Source organism: Halichoerus grypus, chromosome 13 (genome assembly GCF_964656455.1).
Source record: "Halichoerus grypus chromosome 13, mHalGry1.hap1.1, whole genome shotgun sequence".
Classification (NCBI taxonomy): Eukaryota; Metazoa; Chordata; class Mammalia; order Carnivora; family Phocidae; genus Halichoerus; species Halichoerus grypus.
The window spans coordinates 66758103-66775175 of NC_135724.1; the positions used below are offsets into that span (position 1 = coordinate 66758103).

The following is a 17073-nucleotide window of genomic DNA, read 5'->3' on the forward strand; positions in this document are numbered from 1 at the left end:
GGACTGCCCAGCTGGGAGCCCTAGCCTGCACAGACACCCAGATACCGCCTCCCCGCACCCCCCGCTGCTCTCTCAGCAAATATGTCCTTCTTTCCCACTGCTGGCAAGCCTCTCCTTCACCTGCTTCTCTGATTCCTGTTCCCACCAGGTGACAGTGACCCTCCAAGGAATGACAGAGGTCCTGGTGTGCTGTCCCTGATCAGGCTTCCTCCGTGGACGGGGGTCTAGCAGGAGGTACATGAGCAGTCCTGACCCAGTAGAGCCTGTGAACCACTGTGGAGCTGAGGACAAGACACGGGGAACAGAGAGCAGAGGGCATCTGTCCCCGTGGGAGGGTCTCAGAGGAGGTGGGCTGGCTCTGGGAGCTGAATGTGAATAGGAGCTTGCGGAGGGGACACACACCTTCAGAGAGGAGGACACGGAAGGTGGGAATGCTGGGTCTTTCTTGAGCAGGACTGACAGGACAAAGTAAACCCTGATGAGGCTCCTGGAGGTTTGTAGACAGAGCAGGGTCTGAGTGTCTAGCAGCGACCAGTGCAGGGACATCCTGTGACCGCCCCTCCATTTGCTGTGAGAGTCTTAATCCCAGCTGTGCCTGTCCTCACTGTTGCTCATTAGAGAATTAGCTCCATGGGAAATCCTAGGACAGAATTTGGGACAGGGAGACCTAGAAGGGGCCATTGGTGGGGAGGATGACCGGAGGAAGATGACAGCCAAGGAAACAGGGAAGGGTGAAGTGGCTTGTGTCCCGGTGGGACACAGGGAGATGAGTGACTGGGCCCTGGACTGTGGGAGAGGGAGGGATGGTCCAGAGTGCGTGCCAGGTGGATGGACGGGGATGCCTGGGGGGACACAGGTGAGGTCAGGGGGGAGAGCAGGTGGGGGGCTGGTGATGGGTCCGTTGTCCCCGTGTCACATAGAGACCATGGTATGACCTGTGCAGAGGTGCAGAAACACTCACAGAGAACCAGGGCTGAGGGATGCCTTCCCTCCCCCATAGGGAGGATGTGTGTGTTACAGTAACCTGCCTGAGGGCTTAGTCTGCATCATTCATTCATTCACTCATTCACTCTTTAAACACACATTTAAGGAATATCCACAGGTGTCAGATCACTGTTCAACATAATGTGAAATAAAATATGATTTTATATTCATTTCAGAATTTCTAGTACATTGTGTGTTTCATATAATGTGCATGGTTTCTCTTTGCCTTTCTCAGTGTCTCTGTTTGAGAGTCCAACTTCTATCGCACAAGGGTTCCTACTCAATCACTTTGTGTCCATTTAGCACAAGATTCTTTGATACACTGGAGAAAAGTATGCGATTCAATCTGCATCAAATCTGAAGATAAGGAGGACCTAAAACTTAAGGGAAAAAGGAAGAATTGGAGAGAATAATTGTCATATCTGAAAAACAGTGTCAGCTTCTATAAGTCACCATAAAATATAGAAATAAATGACCAATATCATATTCCTTAGGAATAGCAACTACATATCATGACAGTTTGAGAACTAATGAATTCATTGTAGATTTCATCATGAATAAATTGGGGCTTCACAGTAATCAGCCAGGCTCCCTGACCTTGAAGAGAGCCTTGAGCCCACCCTAGAGCCTGTCTCAGGCGTTCTCAAGGCATCCCGGGTCAGAGGAATCCTTTCCTGCTGGCAAGGTCTGGAGCCAGTGGTGAGCACGAGGATTGGAAAACTGGATGTGGGAGAAGAACCGTGGGCCCAGGAGCCCCTCACAAAGTTGGAAGGAGCAGAGAGCCTCCCGCTTGCTCCTAACTCCTGGGGGCTCTAAGGAGATGCTGGTTTCCCAGGGGAGAGCTGCCTTTGGGCTGTGCTTTTCTTCTCTGAAGGACCATGTTGATGCACACTGCCCACCGGGGGCTCCAGTACCAAGGAGTCCCATCAGTGGGTCCGTGTGTGAGCGGAGAAAGCTAGGGGTCCCCAGGGTTGGGGGGGAAGATGGAATATAGTTTTCCTGGCACAGGAGAAGTCATTTTAGGCCCCCAGCTATTTCCTGTGATCTCTGCCCTTGTGGCTCTACTTTCCCAGCACACATCTTGCAGATCTTCCTGAGAGGTGCCAGAATTAAGAAGAAATGCAAAACAAAAACAAACACAAACACAAAAACACTTCAGTAGTTAAAGATTTTAAGGGAAGAAAAGGAATGCAAAAATGGACAGTCTCTAACAATCCAGGAAACAGTCTAACCACATCAGAGACACCCCCTGTGCTGTTTCCAAGGAAACCAGGCCTTGGACTCCTTGCCCCGGATAAGGAGCTCAAACCCTTTCCAGTTAATCCTGGCTCTGGGAGCAGGTCCCTAGCCCCTTCCCCTTGTGGGACAGCCACCTCTGCTTCATTATAATGTGAAAGTCTCTGCACCAGGAGGCGCACTGGCCGCATTAACAGAGCAGAGGATGCCTGTATAGGCCTGTGCTCTCAGGACTCCTGACCGACCTTACGCTCACCTTGACATGGGATGACAAAGCTCCCTTCTGAATATTCATCCCAAATACGAAATGAAAAGAACCCACTCACTCCTGCTCTGAGAGTCAAGGCTTTGCAAGTTATTTCCTGTGATCTCATTTGCGGCAAATACAGATTCTTTTGTGTGACTCCACACCTGGCTGGGTCTCTAAATTTAATTCAGGATGGAGCAAACTCATATTAGTTCCCAGACCACAGTAACTTCATTTTCCTCTCCCTCCCTCTATATATACCTTATAGTTCTTAAATGTATAACTTATAATATATGATATGTATACGCAGCATGCAACTTATAACATACACATGATGTAATATTTATATATAATCTATGGCATTTTATATAATACATGACATTTATATTTACTAGAGTATATATAAAATGATATAAGTAATAATTCAATATAATATACTGTACACATTTAATATATGTTTATATAATGTGTATATATTATGTAGTTTTATAATATGTGATATTTATTTATAATAATTTATAATATATATCACTTTTTTTTCCTTTTCCTCCTAACAAGGACCCCGATGCCCTGGACGGCAGAGTACCACAGTCTGACAGGCCCTGGAAGGAAAGCTGGAGGCTCTAAGGTGACAGAAAGAATGAGGCTTTGTTTGGGAACAAAGCAGTGCAAATGCCTCCCCACCCCAGCAGCTTTTCTCTTCAGCCCTAAAGAGACCTCCTTGTCTATGAGGGAGGAGGCTATAGAGGAATCAGGACAGGACAGAGAAGCCCCAGAGTCCGCTGGCTGAGGCCACACTGGTGGCTTTCCCCTCCTCCCCTCCCCAGGGGTCTCTTGCCCTGGGCCCCGGTAGCATGGCAGGTGATTATTTTTCATGATGCGAACCGCTCCAGGTGTGGGCGGGTCTGTCCCTGTCTGAACACCAGCCTGGGCAAGGCCCCCATGGGGTGGCGGATGGAGCAGGAAGGAGGGAGGGAGTCAGAGCTGAGCCCCCACGCAGCTGCGGGGACACAGGTGCTGCGGTCACACTTCAGTGAAGACACCGCCTGCCAAGTGTGCAAGAATGAGTAGAGTAGTTCCCTGGTTGGTCTGGACCAGAAGCCTGTCCTCACAGGCCCAGTCCCACAGCGCCACCTGCTGGGCCGAGACACCAAGTCGTCCAGCCCATCTGACACCTCCCAGAGCTCCTGGAATGATGTCCAGACGTTAGCAACTGGATCATTCCATATCACTGCCCAGAGCAGTAGAAAGAAGAAGAATGTGGTGTTCAGGCTGACAGGTTATTTCCAGATCACTAATGACCTCCGGATGGTTAAATACATGGTGTATTGCACACTATTACGTTACCAGGTATTTCAGGATTACCTGACATTGGAGTTTGCCTCTTCCAGGAGCTTGGGGTCATAACAAGTCTACCATCATCTTGAACCAAGGAAAAGGCTTAAAGTTCTCCGAGTACCAAGGTGGTTCACACCTCATAGTAATTCCACATGGACCCGTCCTCCAGTTTGACTGTTGTTGTTGTGGGTTTAGATTCCCCTGTGAGGTCCCCTCAGCCTGCACTGCAAGGATGTTTGATGCCTGTCTCTGCCATGGGAGCAGTTTCCTTGAAATTCAGCCTGCAAAATGCTTATATATTTGACTCTCTTGTACACTTAATATATTTTAAATCAGCTTTATAATTTTAACTAGTATGAAGATTGTTATACACAGAACATTACTATAAATGGAGCCCTCCTCTATTGAGGGGTTCTTCCATCTCTCCTCCACTGAAAATCCTCATGGCCTAATGTGGAATTCGTGGGGGATGAGTGTCTAAAATCTGGGTCCAAAGAACAGACATTTATCCCAAAACCCTCCAACAAGCAGTTGCGGGGCAGGGCGGGGGTGGGGGGGAGCAGTGACCAGTAGATTCCTGGAATTAAACTGGGGGAAACAAGCTCACGGAAGGACAGCACTGAATGTGGAGATGGACTGGATGGTGTTGGTTGTACCTTCACAATATTAAGTCATCCAACCCATGGATGTGGGATCCTCTCAATTATTTAAGTCTTTTTAGTATTTTCAGCTATCCTTTGTACTTTTCAGTTTGCAAGTCTTTTGCTTACTTGGTTTAGTTGACTCCTAAAAGTTCTATTCTTTTGGACGCTATCTTAAATGGAATTGTTTTTTAATATCCGCTTGGGCTTCTTCATTGTTGATGTAGAGAAAATCATCTGGTTGTTGTAGGGAATTTACTACATGAACTCCTGTAGGAAATGCTAGACAGATAGAGCTTAGGGTGATAAGGACACTGACCTCCCCGCACCCAGCCCCTTTCTGCTGGTCGAGATCCCACTCTGTCCTCCAGCCTCCAGCATCTCCCACCACCTTCCCCCTGGACCCAGATTCCTCTTTCTCTGAGAAAGTCAGTTACATCAAAAGTTAACCTCTCAAGCTTTGACACCCACCTTGGACTGTTGGATTAAGGAAGATGGAGAAAAAAAAGTGTGTTCCACACCACTAATTCAACTTTATATTTACACTGGAACTGTGCAGTTAGAAGCCTATAAGACTCTGATTATAAATTATTCACAGATAATTATACTTTTATTTTATTGATTCATATGCTCCAATACTGAGACATTTTCAATTGTTTTTACAATTTATAAAAATTATTATGTATTTATCCTCTACAGTAAGAGTCAGATATTCATCAATTGCAACATTTTCACATATAATATCAATATTTTGGCCAATATCAAAAATAAATAGATATCAGTAGGATATGACATGTGCATGTTAAAAGTTCAGGGATGCTTGCCAGAGGGTAATTCATGTTGAGGGGATGGGATCTGTTGAAGTGAATCCCTATGTGAGGAGGTTGCCAAAGTCCATCATTCCTCCCCCAGATGTGTGGGTCTGGCCCACCTCTCAGCTCCCCATGTGAGGAAGGAACTGAGTGAGGACACTCAGGAAGACACATGGATCTTCACCAGAACATCAGTTTGCTTAGCATGATGCATCTTCTCTGTATGGGATAGTTGTCTATGACCATACATCTATTCCATGTATGTGTCCCCTCTCTGCTTCTGGTCAAGGACAAAGGTACCTATGAGAAGGGAAATGTGGAAACAGAAATAAGGAACAGATTCTCAGATGGGATATAGAGGAATGTGGTCCAGGGAAGGGCTGTGCGTCCTGCAGTTGACAAATGGGGAGAGAGGTCCCTCGAGGAATTCCAGGTGAAGGTAGGATTCCCCCCCCCATACTCTGGGAAGGACAGTTGTAATAAAGTGTGGGAGGGAACTGGCCAATTACTCTTTGGGGCGGGATATTAGATTTGGGGGATGCCTTGGAGTGGGGAGAAGGTGAACCAAAGAAGAGTAGGAGGAGTGAAGAGCATCTAAGGCAGAGAGAAAGGACCCCCTCTGTCTAATTCACTGTAGGTTCCCAGCATACAGCCCCTGCCCCTCCAGAGGGGAGTTGTCTGAGGAACCTGCAGAATGTGGTGGAAGGACTGACTGAGGGCATGAGGAAGCTGGACAGGCACAGAGAACCTGCAAGATTGATCCAGTCACTGGGGCACCTGGGTGGCTCAGTCAGTTAAGTGTCTGACTCTTGATTTCGGCTCAGGCCCTGATTTCCGGGTTGTGAGACAGGCCCCATGTTGGGCTCCACACTCAGCAGGGATTCAGCTAAAGGATTCTCTCTCTCCCTCTCCTTTTCCCCTCTCCCCTTCTCTCTCTCTCTCAAATAAATTGGTTTTTTTTTGTTTGTTTGTTTGTTTTAAGAAGCAGATTGATCCAGTCACTGCTCAAGACACTGTCAGCTCAGGGGTACCTGGGTGGCTCAGTCATTAAGCCATTAAGCGTCTGCCTTCAGCTCAGGTCATGATCCTAGGGTCCTGGGATCGAGCCCTGCATCGGGCTCCCTGCTCCACAGGAAGTCTGCTTCTCCCTCTCCCTCTCCCCCTGCTTGTGTTCCCTCTCTCGCTGTCTCTCTCTCTGTCAAATAAATAAATAAATAATCTTAAAAAAAAACCACACTGTCAGCTCAGAGATGCCCTTGTGAGCTGAGCAAACTGTCATCTGTCACCCACCTCGTGTCTTCCACTTTGTGGGAGTTCCACCCCCATACTCCTCTCAAGACACCCCATAGCACTTCCTCCCATTGGAAGAGCCTTGTTCCCAACTATGCTCCCTGATATTTGCTCACATGGGCAGGGACCTTAATTGTGCTGATTTGGATGTTCCTGCTGCCCCAGACTCCTTGCTGTTGGTGTTTATTGACTCTGACCTCTGCCAGAATATAAAATCAAGAAGAATCTTTTTCTGGGCGCCTGGGTGGCTCAGTTGGTTAAAGCGACTGCCTTCGGCTCAGGTCATGATCCTGGAGTCCCTGGATCGAGTCCCGCATCGGGCTCCCTGCTCAGCAAGGAGCCTGCTTCTCCCTCTGACCCTACCTCCTCTCATGTGCTCTCTCTCTCATTCTCTCTGTCTCAAATAAATAAATAAAATCTTTAAAAAAAAAAAAAAAAAAGAAGAATCTTTTTCTGTTTTGATCACCTGTGCATCCCCTGGTCTTGCATAATGTCTAGCAGAAAATAAGCATGGATCTGTGTCTATTGAATGAATGAATCCAGGAGAAGGAAACAGCTGTGTGGACAGGGAAAAGCATCTCTATCAGAGAGAACAGCAAGGAGCAGTGAGGATGGTGTGTTCTAGGTAAGAAAGGCAGCTGGTTGGGGCTGGAGGGGTTCGGGATGATGTGAGCAGGGATGAAGACAGGTGGGGTAGAACATAGAAAGGATATCGTTGGGCAGAACTCAGTGTGATGTTGAGTGGGGAGGATGTGGTAAAACACACACCACACACAATTTGCCATTTTAACCGTTCTTCAGTGCTCGGTTCAGGGGCACGAAGCAGCTGCCACCACCATCCGTCTCCAGAACTTTTTCATCTTCCCAAACTGACACTCTGTCCCCATCAAAGAACTCCCATCCCCTGGAAACCTCTATTCTCCTCTGTCCTTATGAATGTGCCTATTCTAGATCCCTCCTGTTAGTGGACTCCTACAGTAGTCGTCCTTCCGTCTCTGGCTTCTGTCGCTCAGCCTAATGTCCCCTAGGTTCCCCCATCCCTTAGCTTGGGTCAGAACTGTCCTCCCTTTTTACTGGGATGAAATACACCTAACACAAAATTTCCTTCCTTGCTTTCTAAGGCTCAGCAGTATCCCACTGCGTGTGAACAGCGCATCTTGTCCGGGGTTCCCGGGCAGCCAGGGGCGGGCGGCACTGCAAGTCGCACCTGCGCGCAACGCATGGCCGCGCGCCATTCCGGTCTCGGCGGGAGCCTGGTTGGGTAAGTTATGTCCCAGGGACAACTGCGCGTCCGGCCGTCAGGGGGTCCCGGGGAGGGGGGACGTGGCCCGCCCAAGGTCACAGGCGGGGCGGCCAGGGAGGCCCTGGGACCCCGTGGCGGCGGGAGCAGGGCCCCTGGCTTCCACGTGGCCCCGGAGGCAGAGCGCTCGGGCCCTGCCGCCGCCTCCGCCCAGCCCGAGTTTGCCCTCCAGTGAGGGGGCCCCGGACGTTCGCGGGGTGCCTGTGCGCGGTTAATGCGAGCCGGGCCTCCCCGGCGGGTGACGGAGTGGCGAAGGGACGTGTCTGGCTTCTCCCGTCACCTGCCGGGTGCAAGCCGAGCACTGGGTGGCCCGGCTCACTATTAGGGCTGGTGCTGCCGCCACCCCCGCCTTTGTTTTTATGCCCTATTGATGCCGAAAAGATGGGAAGAGGCTTACCGAGATGAGAAAGCAAACTTCCCCGACTTTTTTTCCTTTTTGTCATTTTCTCGTAAAGGCTCACAGTTGCCGCTGCCGGTGGCCCTGTTAAAATCAGCATTCCTCGGAAGTTTGCCCACTTCAGCAACATCTGCTAAATGCCTGACTGTGTGCCAGACGCTTCTCCGGGCTCTAAGGTGCCTGGGTCAGGTGGGCGAAAGAGCGACTGTAAACCTGGTTAAGGTATCAAGGAGAGCCAGGAATCCTCACACCACGAACAGGCCGATGGTACTGTATCCGTGCGTAAGTTTATCATGAGTGTCGCTGAGATCCAGCGTGGGCCGCGCACCGCCTACAAAGAATGAGAGAAGGAACAGCAGTCTTGCTCGTAAATCTCCTGGAGACCACTGGTGCTCGGAGAGGGCTTTTCCTTACTTTCGCCGGACTCTTGTACCCGGGCCAACCTGTAGTTGAAATTCTGCCCGTGATCTGGCAAATTGAGTTGCCTCCCAACCTATTTACCAACAAACATCATTAAATGTAATCTGTGATATGAACATGGTGGATGTTACATTAATAAGACAGAAATGAAGCCCAAAAGACTTCAGAATTTCATCACTGATGTGAGCAACTTCTTCGACCGTGGTTTACAAATACGGTTATTCCTCAACGTTTTGTGCTGTTTACAATATAAAGGCTGCAGGCTTGACACAAAGTTAAGGTGAACTACATTGTTAATTTTCTCTATCACTTTCTTGAGTCTAGACCGGGGGTTGGGTCAGATGGCAAATATCTTCGGCTCTGCCAGACACATATAATCTCTGTTGCATATTCTTTGTTTTGTTTTGTCTACAAACCTTTTCAACCTTCAAACTCTGAAGTATAGAATTTTCAGATTCCCACAATATAAATATTCCTCTGACAGCGGATTTCAAGCTACTGACCTGGAGTGTCTGAGTGCAGGGTTGAGAATGCTATTTCCAGCATATGGATCCAATAGATGTAAATAACCTCAAGAGCATAGGTCATGGTAGGAGAACTGGGAAGTAATGTGTTTTGAGACCTTGTTGTCAACAGTACTGATATCATTGTAAACTTGTATAATTTAACTTTTGATAATATCTGTTTGACAGCAAGCCCACAGAATTCCTGAAAATTTAACGTTGGGTTCTCATGAGCCGGCTCCAGCTCGGCACTAGTCTTACCTCTAAGTGGAGATGGGGCTGGGTAAGTTAGGCTTCTGGGTTGGTGGTCGATGTTCAGTTTCATCACCTGGGTTCCACTTAGGCACACCCCAAGGGGACCCCCAGTGAGTCAACAGCCTGTATCATCCCCTCCCTGTGAGTGTGGGCTGGACCGGTCATGTGCTTCTAACCAATAACTGAATTTGTTGAAAAGGGCAGGATGTCCCTCCCTTGATGATGTCATGTCAAATGGGAAGGATGATGGATGTCATGCCCATCATGCTCATGTTCCCGGGATGACTGGAGACAGACTCTCCTGCTGGCCAGGCAAGAGCAAACAGCCAAGTGAACAGCCCCTGAGAGGGCCACATGGCAGGGGACTGTGGGCAGCCTCCGGGACCTGAGGGTGGTCTCCAGCCAGCCGCCAGGAAGAAGCTGGGGCCCTCAGTCATGCAATCATGAGAATATGCATCTGCCGGGGACCTGAATGAGCTTGAATGACTGGCACCTCGAGATGAGAAGAAAGCTCAGTCTGTACCTGGATTATAGCCCCGTGAGACCCTGAGCCAGACCCAGCTACAGCCGAGCCCCTGCTCTTGCCCCCCAGAAGTGGAGGTAAGTGCATTTTTTAAAGATCTTATTTCTTTATTTGACAGAGTAGGAGAGCACAGGGAGTGGGAACAGCAGAGGAAGAGGGAGAAGCAGGCCCCACGCTGAGCGCAGAGCCCGATGTGGGGCTCGATCCCAGGACCCTGGGATCATGACCTGAGCTGAAGGCAGATGCTTAATGACTGAGCCACCCAGGCGGCCTGGTAAGTGCATTTGTTAAGTTCCCAAATTTGTGGTCCTTTGCTACACTGCAGCAGAAAGTAAACACAGCATTATTCGCGAGATTTATGCACCTTTCTGGGTGTGTTACATTTCTCAATTTTAAAAGGTTGGGGGAGGAAATGTACACAATACACAATAAAAATAGAAGGAAAGAACTGTACCCATGTGTTGGCCAGAATGGTCTTGGACAGTGTGACTCTGAGGAAATTTACAGTGGGGTTCCTTTTTTTTTTTTTATGCTTGATGGAGAATTTGTTTTTTTGTGAGTTTTTTATTATGTTATATTAGTCACCATACAGTACTTCATTAGTTTTTGATGTAGTGTTCCATGATTCATTGTTTGATTATAACACCCAGTGCTCATTGCAATACATGCCCTCCTTAATACCCATCACTGAGCTAGCCCATCCCCACACCCCCCCTCCCGTCTGAAACCCTCAGTTTGTTTCCCGGAGTCCATAGACTCTCATGGTTTGTCACCCCCTCTGATCCCCGCCCCCTTCATTTTTCCCTTCCTTCACCTAAGGTCCTCCATGCTATTTCTTATGTTCCACATATAAGTGAAACCATATGATAATTGTCATTCTCTGCTTGACTTATTTCATTTAGCATAATCCCCTCCACTTCCATCCATGTCGATGCAAATGGTGGCTATTCATCCTTTCTGATGGCTATTATTCCATTGTATATATGGACTACATCCTCTTGATTATTCTTCTGCTGAAGGGCATCTCGGCTCCTTCCATAGTGTGGCTACTGTGGACATTGCTGCTATGAACATTGGGGTGCATGTGCCCCTTCTTTTCCCTACATCTGTATCCTTGGGGTAAATACCCAGTAGTGCAATTGCTGGGTCACAGGGTAGCTCTATTTTCAACTTTTAGAGGAACCTCCACACTGTTTTCCAAAGTGGCTGTACCAACTTGCATTCCGGCCAACAGTGTAATAAGAGGGTTCCCCTTTCTCCACAACCTCTCCAACATTTGTTGTTTCTTGCCTTGTCAATTTTTGCCATTCTAACTGGTGTAAGGTGGTATCTCATTGTGGTTTTGATTTGTATTTCCTTAATGGCTAATGATGTCGAACTTTTTTCGTGTGTCTGTTAGCCATTTATATGTCTTCTTTTGAGAAGTGTCTTTTCATGTCTTCTGCCCATTTTCTGACTTGATTATTTGTTTTTTGGGTGTTAAGTTTGAGAAGTTCTTTATAGATATTGGATACCAGCCCTTTATCTGTAATGTCCTTTGCAAATATCCTCTCCCATTCCATGGGTTGCCTCTTAGTTTTGTTGACTGTTTCCTTTGCTGTGCAGAAGCTTTTTATCTTGATGAAGTCCCAAAAGTTCATTTTTGCTTTTGTTTCCCTTGCCTTTGGAGACGTGTCATGAAGGAAGTTGCTGTGGCCGATGTCAAAGAGGTTACTGCCTATGTTCTCTAGGATTTTGATGGATTCCTGTCTCACAGTGAGGTCTTTCATCCATTTAGAGTTTATCTTTGTGTATGGTGTTAGAGAATGGTTGAGTTTCATTCCTTTGTATATACTGTCCAATTTTCCCAGCACCATTTATTGAAGAGACTGTCTTTTTTCCATTGCATGTTTTTTCCTGCTTTGTCAAAGATTATTTGACCATAGAGTTGAGGGTCCATATCTGGGTTCTCTATTCTGTTCCATTGGTCTGTATGTCTGTTTTTGTGCCAGTACCATGCTGTCTTGGTGATCACAGCTTTGTAATATAGCTTGAAATCGGGCAACGTGATGCCCCCAGCTTTGTTTTTCTTTTTCAACATTTTCTTGGCAATTCGGGGTCTTTTCTGATTCCATACAAATTTTAGGATTGTTTGTTCCAGCACTTTGAAAAATGTCATTGGAATTTTGATTGGGATGGCATTGAAGGTATAGATTGCTCTGGGTAGCATAGACATTTTAACAATGTTTATTCTTCCGATCCATGAGCATGGAATATTTTTCCATCTTTTTGTGTCTTCTTCAATTTCTTTCATGAGTGTTTTGTAGTTCCTAGAGTATAGATCCTTCACCTCTTTGGTTAGGTTTATTCCGAGGTATCTTATGGTTTTTGGTGCTATTGTAAATGGAATCGTTTCTCTAATTTCTCTTTCTACAGTTGCATTGTTAGTGTATAAGAAAGCAACTGATTTCTGTGCATTGATTTTGTATCCTGCCACATTACTGAATTGCTGGATGAGTTCTAGGAATTTGGGGGTGGGTTTTCCACATAAAGTATCATGTCGTCTGCGAAAAGAGAGAGTTTGACTTCTTCTTTGCCAATTTGAATACCTTTTATTTCTTTTTGTTGTCTGATTGCTGTTGCTAGGACTTCTAGTACTATGTTGAACAATAGTGGCGAGAGTGGGCATCCTTGACGTGTTCCTGATCTTAAGGGAAAGGCTCTCAGCTTTTCCCCATTGAGGATGATATTCGCTGTGGTTTTTCATAGATGGATTTTATGAACTTGAGGAATGTTCCCTCTATCCCTATACTCTGGAGAGTTTTAATCAGGAAAGGATGTTGTATTTTGTCAAATGCTTTTTCTGCATCAATTGAGAGGACCATATGGTTCTTCTCCCTCCTCTTATTAATGTGTTCTATCACATTGATTGATTTGCGAATGTTGAACCACCCTTGCATCCCGGGGATAAATCCCACTTGGTCGTGGTGGATGATCCTTTTAATGTATTGTTGGATCCTGTTAGCTAGGATTTTGTTGAGGATTTTGGAATCCATATTCATCAGGGATATCGGTCTGAAATTCTCCTTTTTGATGGGGTCTTTGCCTGGTTTGGGGATTAAGGTAATGCTGGCCTCATAGAATGAGTTTGGAAGTTTTCCTTCTGTTTCTATTTTTTGAAACAGCTTCAGTAGAATAGGTATGATTTCTTCTTTGAATGTTTGGTAGAATTCCCCAGGGAATCCATCAGGCCCTGGACTCTTGTTTTTTGGGAGGTTTTTGATCACTGCTTCAATCTCGTTACTGGTTATTGGCCTATTCAGGTTGTCAATTTCTTCCTGTTTCAGTCTTGGCAGCTTATAGGTTTCCAGGAAGGCCTCCATTTCATCCAGATTGCTCAGTTTATTGGCATATAGTTGTTGATAATAATTTCTAATAATTGTTTCTATTTCCTTGGTGTTGGTCGTGATCTCTCCCCTTTCATTCCTAATTTTATTAATTTGGGTCCTTTCTCTTTTCTTTTGGATAAGTCTGGCCAGTGGTTTATCGATATTATTAATTCTTTTGAAGAACCAACTTCTAGTTTCGTTGATCTGATTGTGTTTCTGGTTTCTAATTCATTGATTTCTGCTCTAATTTTAATTATTTCTCTTCTAATGCATGGCTTAGGCATCATTTGTTGCTTTTTCTCTAGTTCTTTAAGGTGTAGAGTTAGTTGGTGAATTCGGGATTTTTCTATTTTTTTGAGTGAGGCTTGGATGGCTATGTATTTCCCCCTTAGGACCGCCTTTGCAGTATCCCATAGGTTTTGGACCGATGTGTTTTCATTCTCATTGATTTCCATGAATTGTTTAAGTTCTTCTTTGATTTCCTGGTTGACCCAAACATTCTTGAGCAGAGTGGTCTTTCGCTTCCAAGTGTTTGAATTTCTGCCAAATTTTTTCTTGTGATTGAGTTCCAGTTTTAGAGCATTGTGGTCTGAGAATATGCAGGGAATAATCTCAATCTTTTGGTATCGGTTGAGACCTGATTTGTGACCCAGTATATGGTCTATTCTGGAGAAAGTTCCACGTGCGCTCGAGAAGAATGAGTATTCTGTTGTTTTAGGGTGGAATGTTCTGTAAATATCCATGAGGTCCATCTGGTCCAATGTATCATTCAAAGCTCTTGTTTCCTTGTTGATTTTCTGCTTGGATGATCTGTCCATTGCTGAGAGTGGAGTATTGAGGTCTCCTACAATTAACGTATTGTTATCAATATGACTCTTTATTTTGGTTAACAGTTGGCTTATGTAGATGGCTGCTCCCATGTTGGGGGCATAGATATTTACAATTGTTAGATCTTCTTGTTGGATAGACCCTTTAAGAATGATATAGTGTCCTTCTGTGTCTCTTATTACAGTTTAGTTTAAAATCTAATTTGTCTGATATAAGAATTGCTACCCCAGCTTTCTTTTGAGGTCTGCTGGCATGGAAGATGGATCTCCATCCCTTCACTTTCAGTCTGGATGTATCTTTAGGTTCAAAGTGAGTCTCTTGTAGACAGCATATGGATAGGTCCTGTCTTTTTATCCAATCTGCAACCCTGTGCCGTTTTATGGGATCGTTTAGGCCATTCACGTTGAGAGTGATTATTGAAAGATATGAATTAATTGTCATCATGTTGCCTGTGAAGATGTTGTTTTTATAGATTGTCCCTGTAAATTTCTGTTGTAGATCACTCTTGGGGTCTTTCTCCTTTTATAGAACCCCCCCTTAATATTTCTTGCAGGGCCGGCTTAGTGGTCACATATTCTTTCAGTTTCTGCCGGTCGTGGAAGCTCTGCACCTCTCCGTCCATTCTAAATGAAAGCCTTGCCGGATAAAGTATTCTCGGCTGCATGTTCTTCTCATTTAGTACCCTGAATATGTCTTGCCAGGCCTTTCTGGCTCGACAGGTCTCTGTGGATAGGTCTGACATTATTCTGATGTTCCTCCCTCTGTACGTAAGGAATCTCTTCCCCCTAACTGCCCTTAAGATGGTTTCCTTGGTTCTAAGATTTGCAAGTTTTACTATTACATGCCGGAGTGTTGGCCTGTTTTCCTTGATCTTAGGAGGGGTCCTCTCTGCCTCTAGGACTCGAATGTTTGTTTCATTCCCCAGATTAGGGAAGTTCTTAGCTACAATTTGCTCAAATACATCTTCTAGTCCTCTCTCTCTCTTCACTCCCTCCGGGATTCCAATTATTCTGACATTGGAATGCCTCATGGTGTCACTTATTTCTCTGATTCTATTTTAACGGATTCTGAGTTGTTTTTCCCTGGCCTCCTCTTTTCCCTTTTTATCTATTATATTGTCTTCCAGGTCGCTTATTCGCTCTTCTGCCTCAGTTACCCTAGCTGTTAGATTATCTAGATTGGATTGGATCTCATTGATAGCATTTTTAAGTTCTGCCAATTCCCCTTTTATTTCTGCCCTTAGAGACTCTATGTTGCCATTAATTGATTTCTCCATTCTAGCCATTGTCTTCACAATTGCTAGCCTGAATTCCATCTCCGACATCTTGGTTATATATGCATCCATTTGTAAATCTGCAGCATAAGTCATAATCTCTGAGTCTTTTCCGTTTTGGGGGCTCCTCCTCCTAGTCATTCTGTTGATGGGTGTTTGAGGGAATGTATAGAGTCCAAATTATTGACCAGAATCCAAGCAAGATGCACCTGTTTTCTTGGGACCTTAGGGTTGCTGGGCTCTTGTTTTCCCAGCCTGTCTTCTGCAGGAGGGGCCTGCCGTGCTGTTACTCAGGCAACCCTGTTTGGGCGGAGTTGCCCTGCACCACTGTGGCGGGGGATAGGCTCAGTGGGAATCAGTTTTTTGGGCTTTAGTTCTCTGGCGACTTTCCCTGGCAGCTTTCCGCGTCTCTTCTGCGAGTCAGAGCAGAAGAGACCGTTTCCAGCCCTCTGCCTCAGAGCAGAGAGATTGCAGTCTGTTCTTCAGTGAGCTCTCCAGGCCACACTATCTCCGTTTCTGTCCGTGCTGCTATAAACTGCAGCGTCCTGGGTTGTGCGCCCCTCCGCAGTGCTCCCAGTCCTGCCTCCAGGTCGGGGCCTGTCTCTGCCCTTTGTGCTTCTAAAACCGCCAGCCGCTCCCAGTTCGCGGGTGTGCGACCCCGCCACTCCAGGTTCCCGCCCTGGGGGCTGCCCTAGAGTCCTTTCACCACCGTTACCGGTCTGCGAGTCTGTGCCTGTCCGCAGCGCACGAGGCTGTCACTCACCGGCAGTGTAGGATCCCCACGGCCAGGCACCCTCCCGCTGCCGTTTATCCTCCTATTATCTGCCTGCAGAATCAGGGCTCCCTGCTTTGTACCTCAAAAACAACCGCCTGCAATATTCTGCTTGTAGAGATCCAGATCTTCTTACATCTCAGGCTGGTTTCGTGGGTGCTCAGAGTGGTCTGGTAGATATCCAGCTCAATTCCGGGGACCAGTTGACATAGGGTCCCCTATTCCTCCGCCATCTTCCCCACACACACACCCTGAGTATGTCTTGCCAGCCCTTTCTGGCTTGCCAGGTCTCTGTGGACAGTTCTGACGTTATTCAGATGTTCCTCCCTCTGTACCTAAGAAATCTCTTCCCCCCGGGTGCTTTCAGGATTGTTTCCTTGGATCTACATTTTGCGAGGTGTACTATTACATGTTGTGGCATTGATCTGCTCATATTGATTTTGGGAGTGGTCTTCTCTGCCTCTTGGACGTGAATGTGTGTTTCCTTCGCCAGATTAGGGATGTTCTCAGCTACGATCTGGTCAAATATACCTTCTAGACCTCTTTCTCTCTCCACTCACTCAGGGATCCCAATAATTCTGAGATGGGAACGTTTCATGGCATCATTAATTTCTCTCAGTCTGATCTCTTGGGCTTTAGGCTGTTTTTCCCAGGCTTCCTCGGTTTCCTTTTCTATCATCTAATCTTCTAGCTCACTAATTTGTTCTTCTGCCTCATTTACCCTGGTAGTCAGAGTATCCAGTTTAGACTGTATCTCATTCATAGCATTCCCCCCCTCCCAGAACTGGATTTATTGAGTGAATGGCTATTTTAACTCCCTTCGTCCCCATTCCACGCCTCCCCCACGTCCCCCCCGCCCCCCCATTTGTTGTCTTTGGACGTCATC

The 17073-nt window shown here is 46.4% G+C and overlaps 1 protein-coding gene and 1 long non-coding RNA gene across 5 annotated transcripts in view; one reads left to right on the forward strand and one right to left on the reverse strand.

Annotated features, from left to right (window-relative positions):
• Positions 1 to 8781, forward strand: part of LOC118521678 (uncharacterized) — a 217213-nt gene extending 208432 nt beyond the window's left edge. For 2 of the 3 annotated variants that reach the window (XR_013443419.1, XR_013443418.1), the window contains exons 2-5: positions 3026 to 3095; positions 3818 to 3930; positions 7670 to 7809; positions 8304 to 8781. This is a non-coding gene — a long non-coding RNA (uncharacterized LOC118521678). The remainder of the gene's footprint in view (positions 1 to 3025; positions 3096 to 3817; positions 3931 to 7669; positions 7810 to 8303) is intronic. The other variant, XR_013443420.1, reaches the window with a different exon arrangement.
• LOC118535809 (zinc finger protein 354C-like) overlaps positions 8475 to 17073 on the reverse strand; it is a 37708-nt gene continuing 29109 nt past the window's right edge. Inside the window, exon 6 of one of the 2 annotated variants that reach the window (XM_078060666.1) lies at positions 8475 to 8576. Coding sequence is in view for 1 of the 2 variants with exons in the window: in XM_078060665.1 (XP_077916791.1) it covers positions 8491 to 8576 (86 nt within the window). In the remaining variant the exon portion in view is untranslated. The remainder of the gene's footprint in view (positions 8577 to 17073) is intronic. The other variant, XM_078060665.1, reaches the window with a different exon arrangement.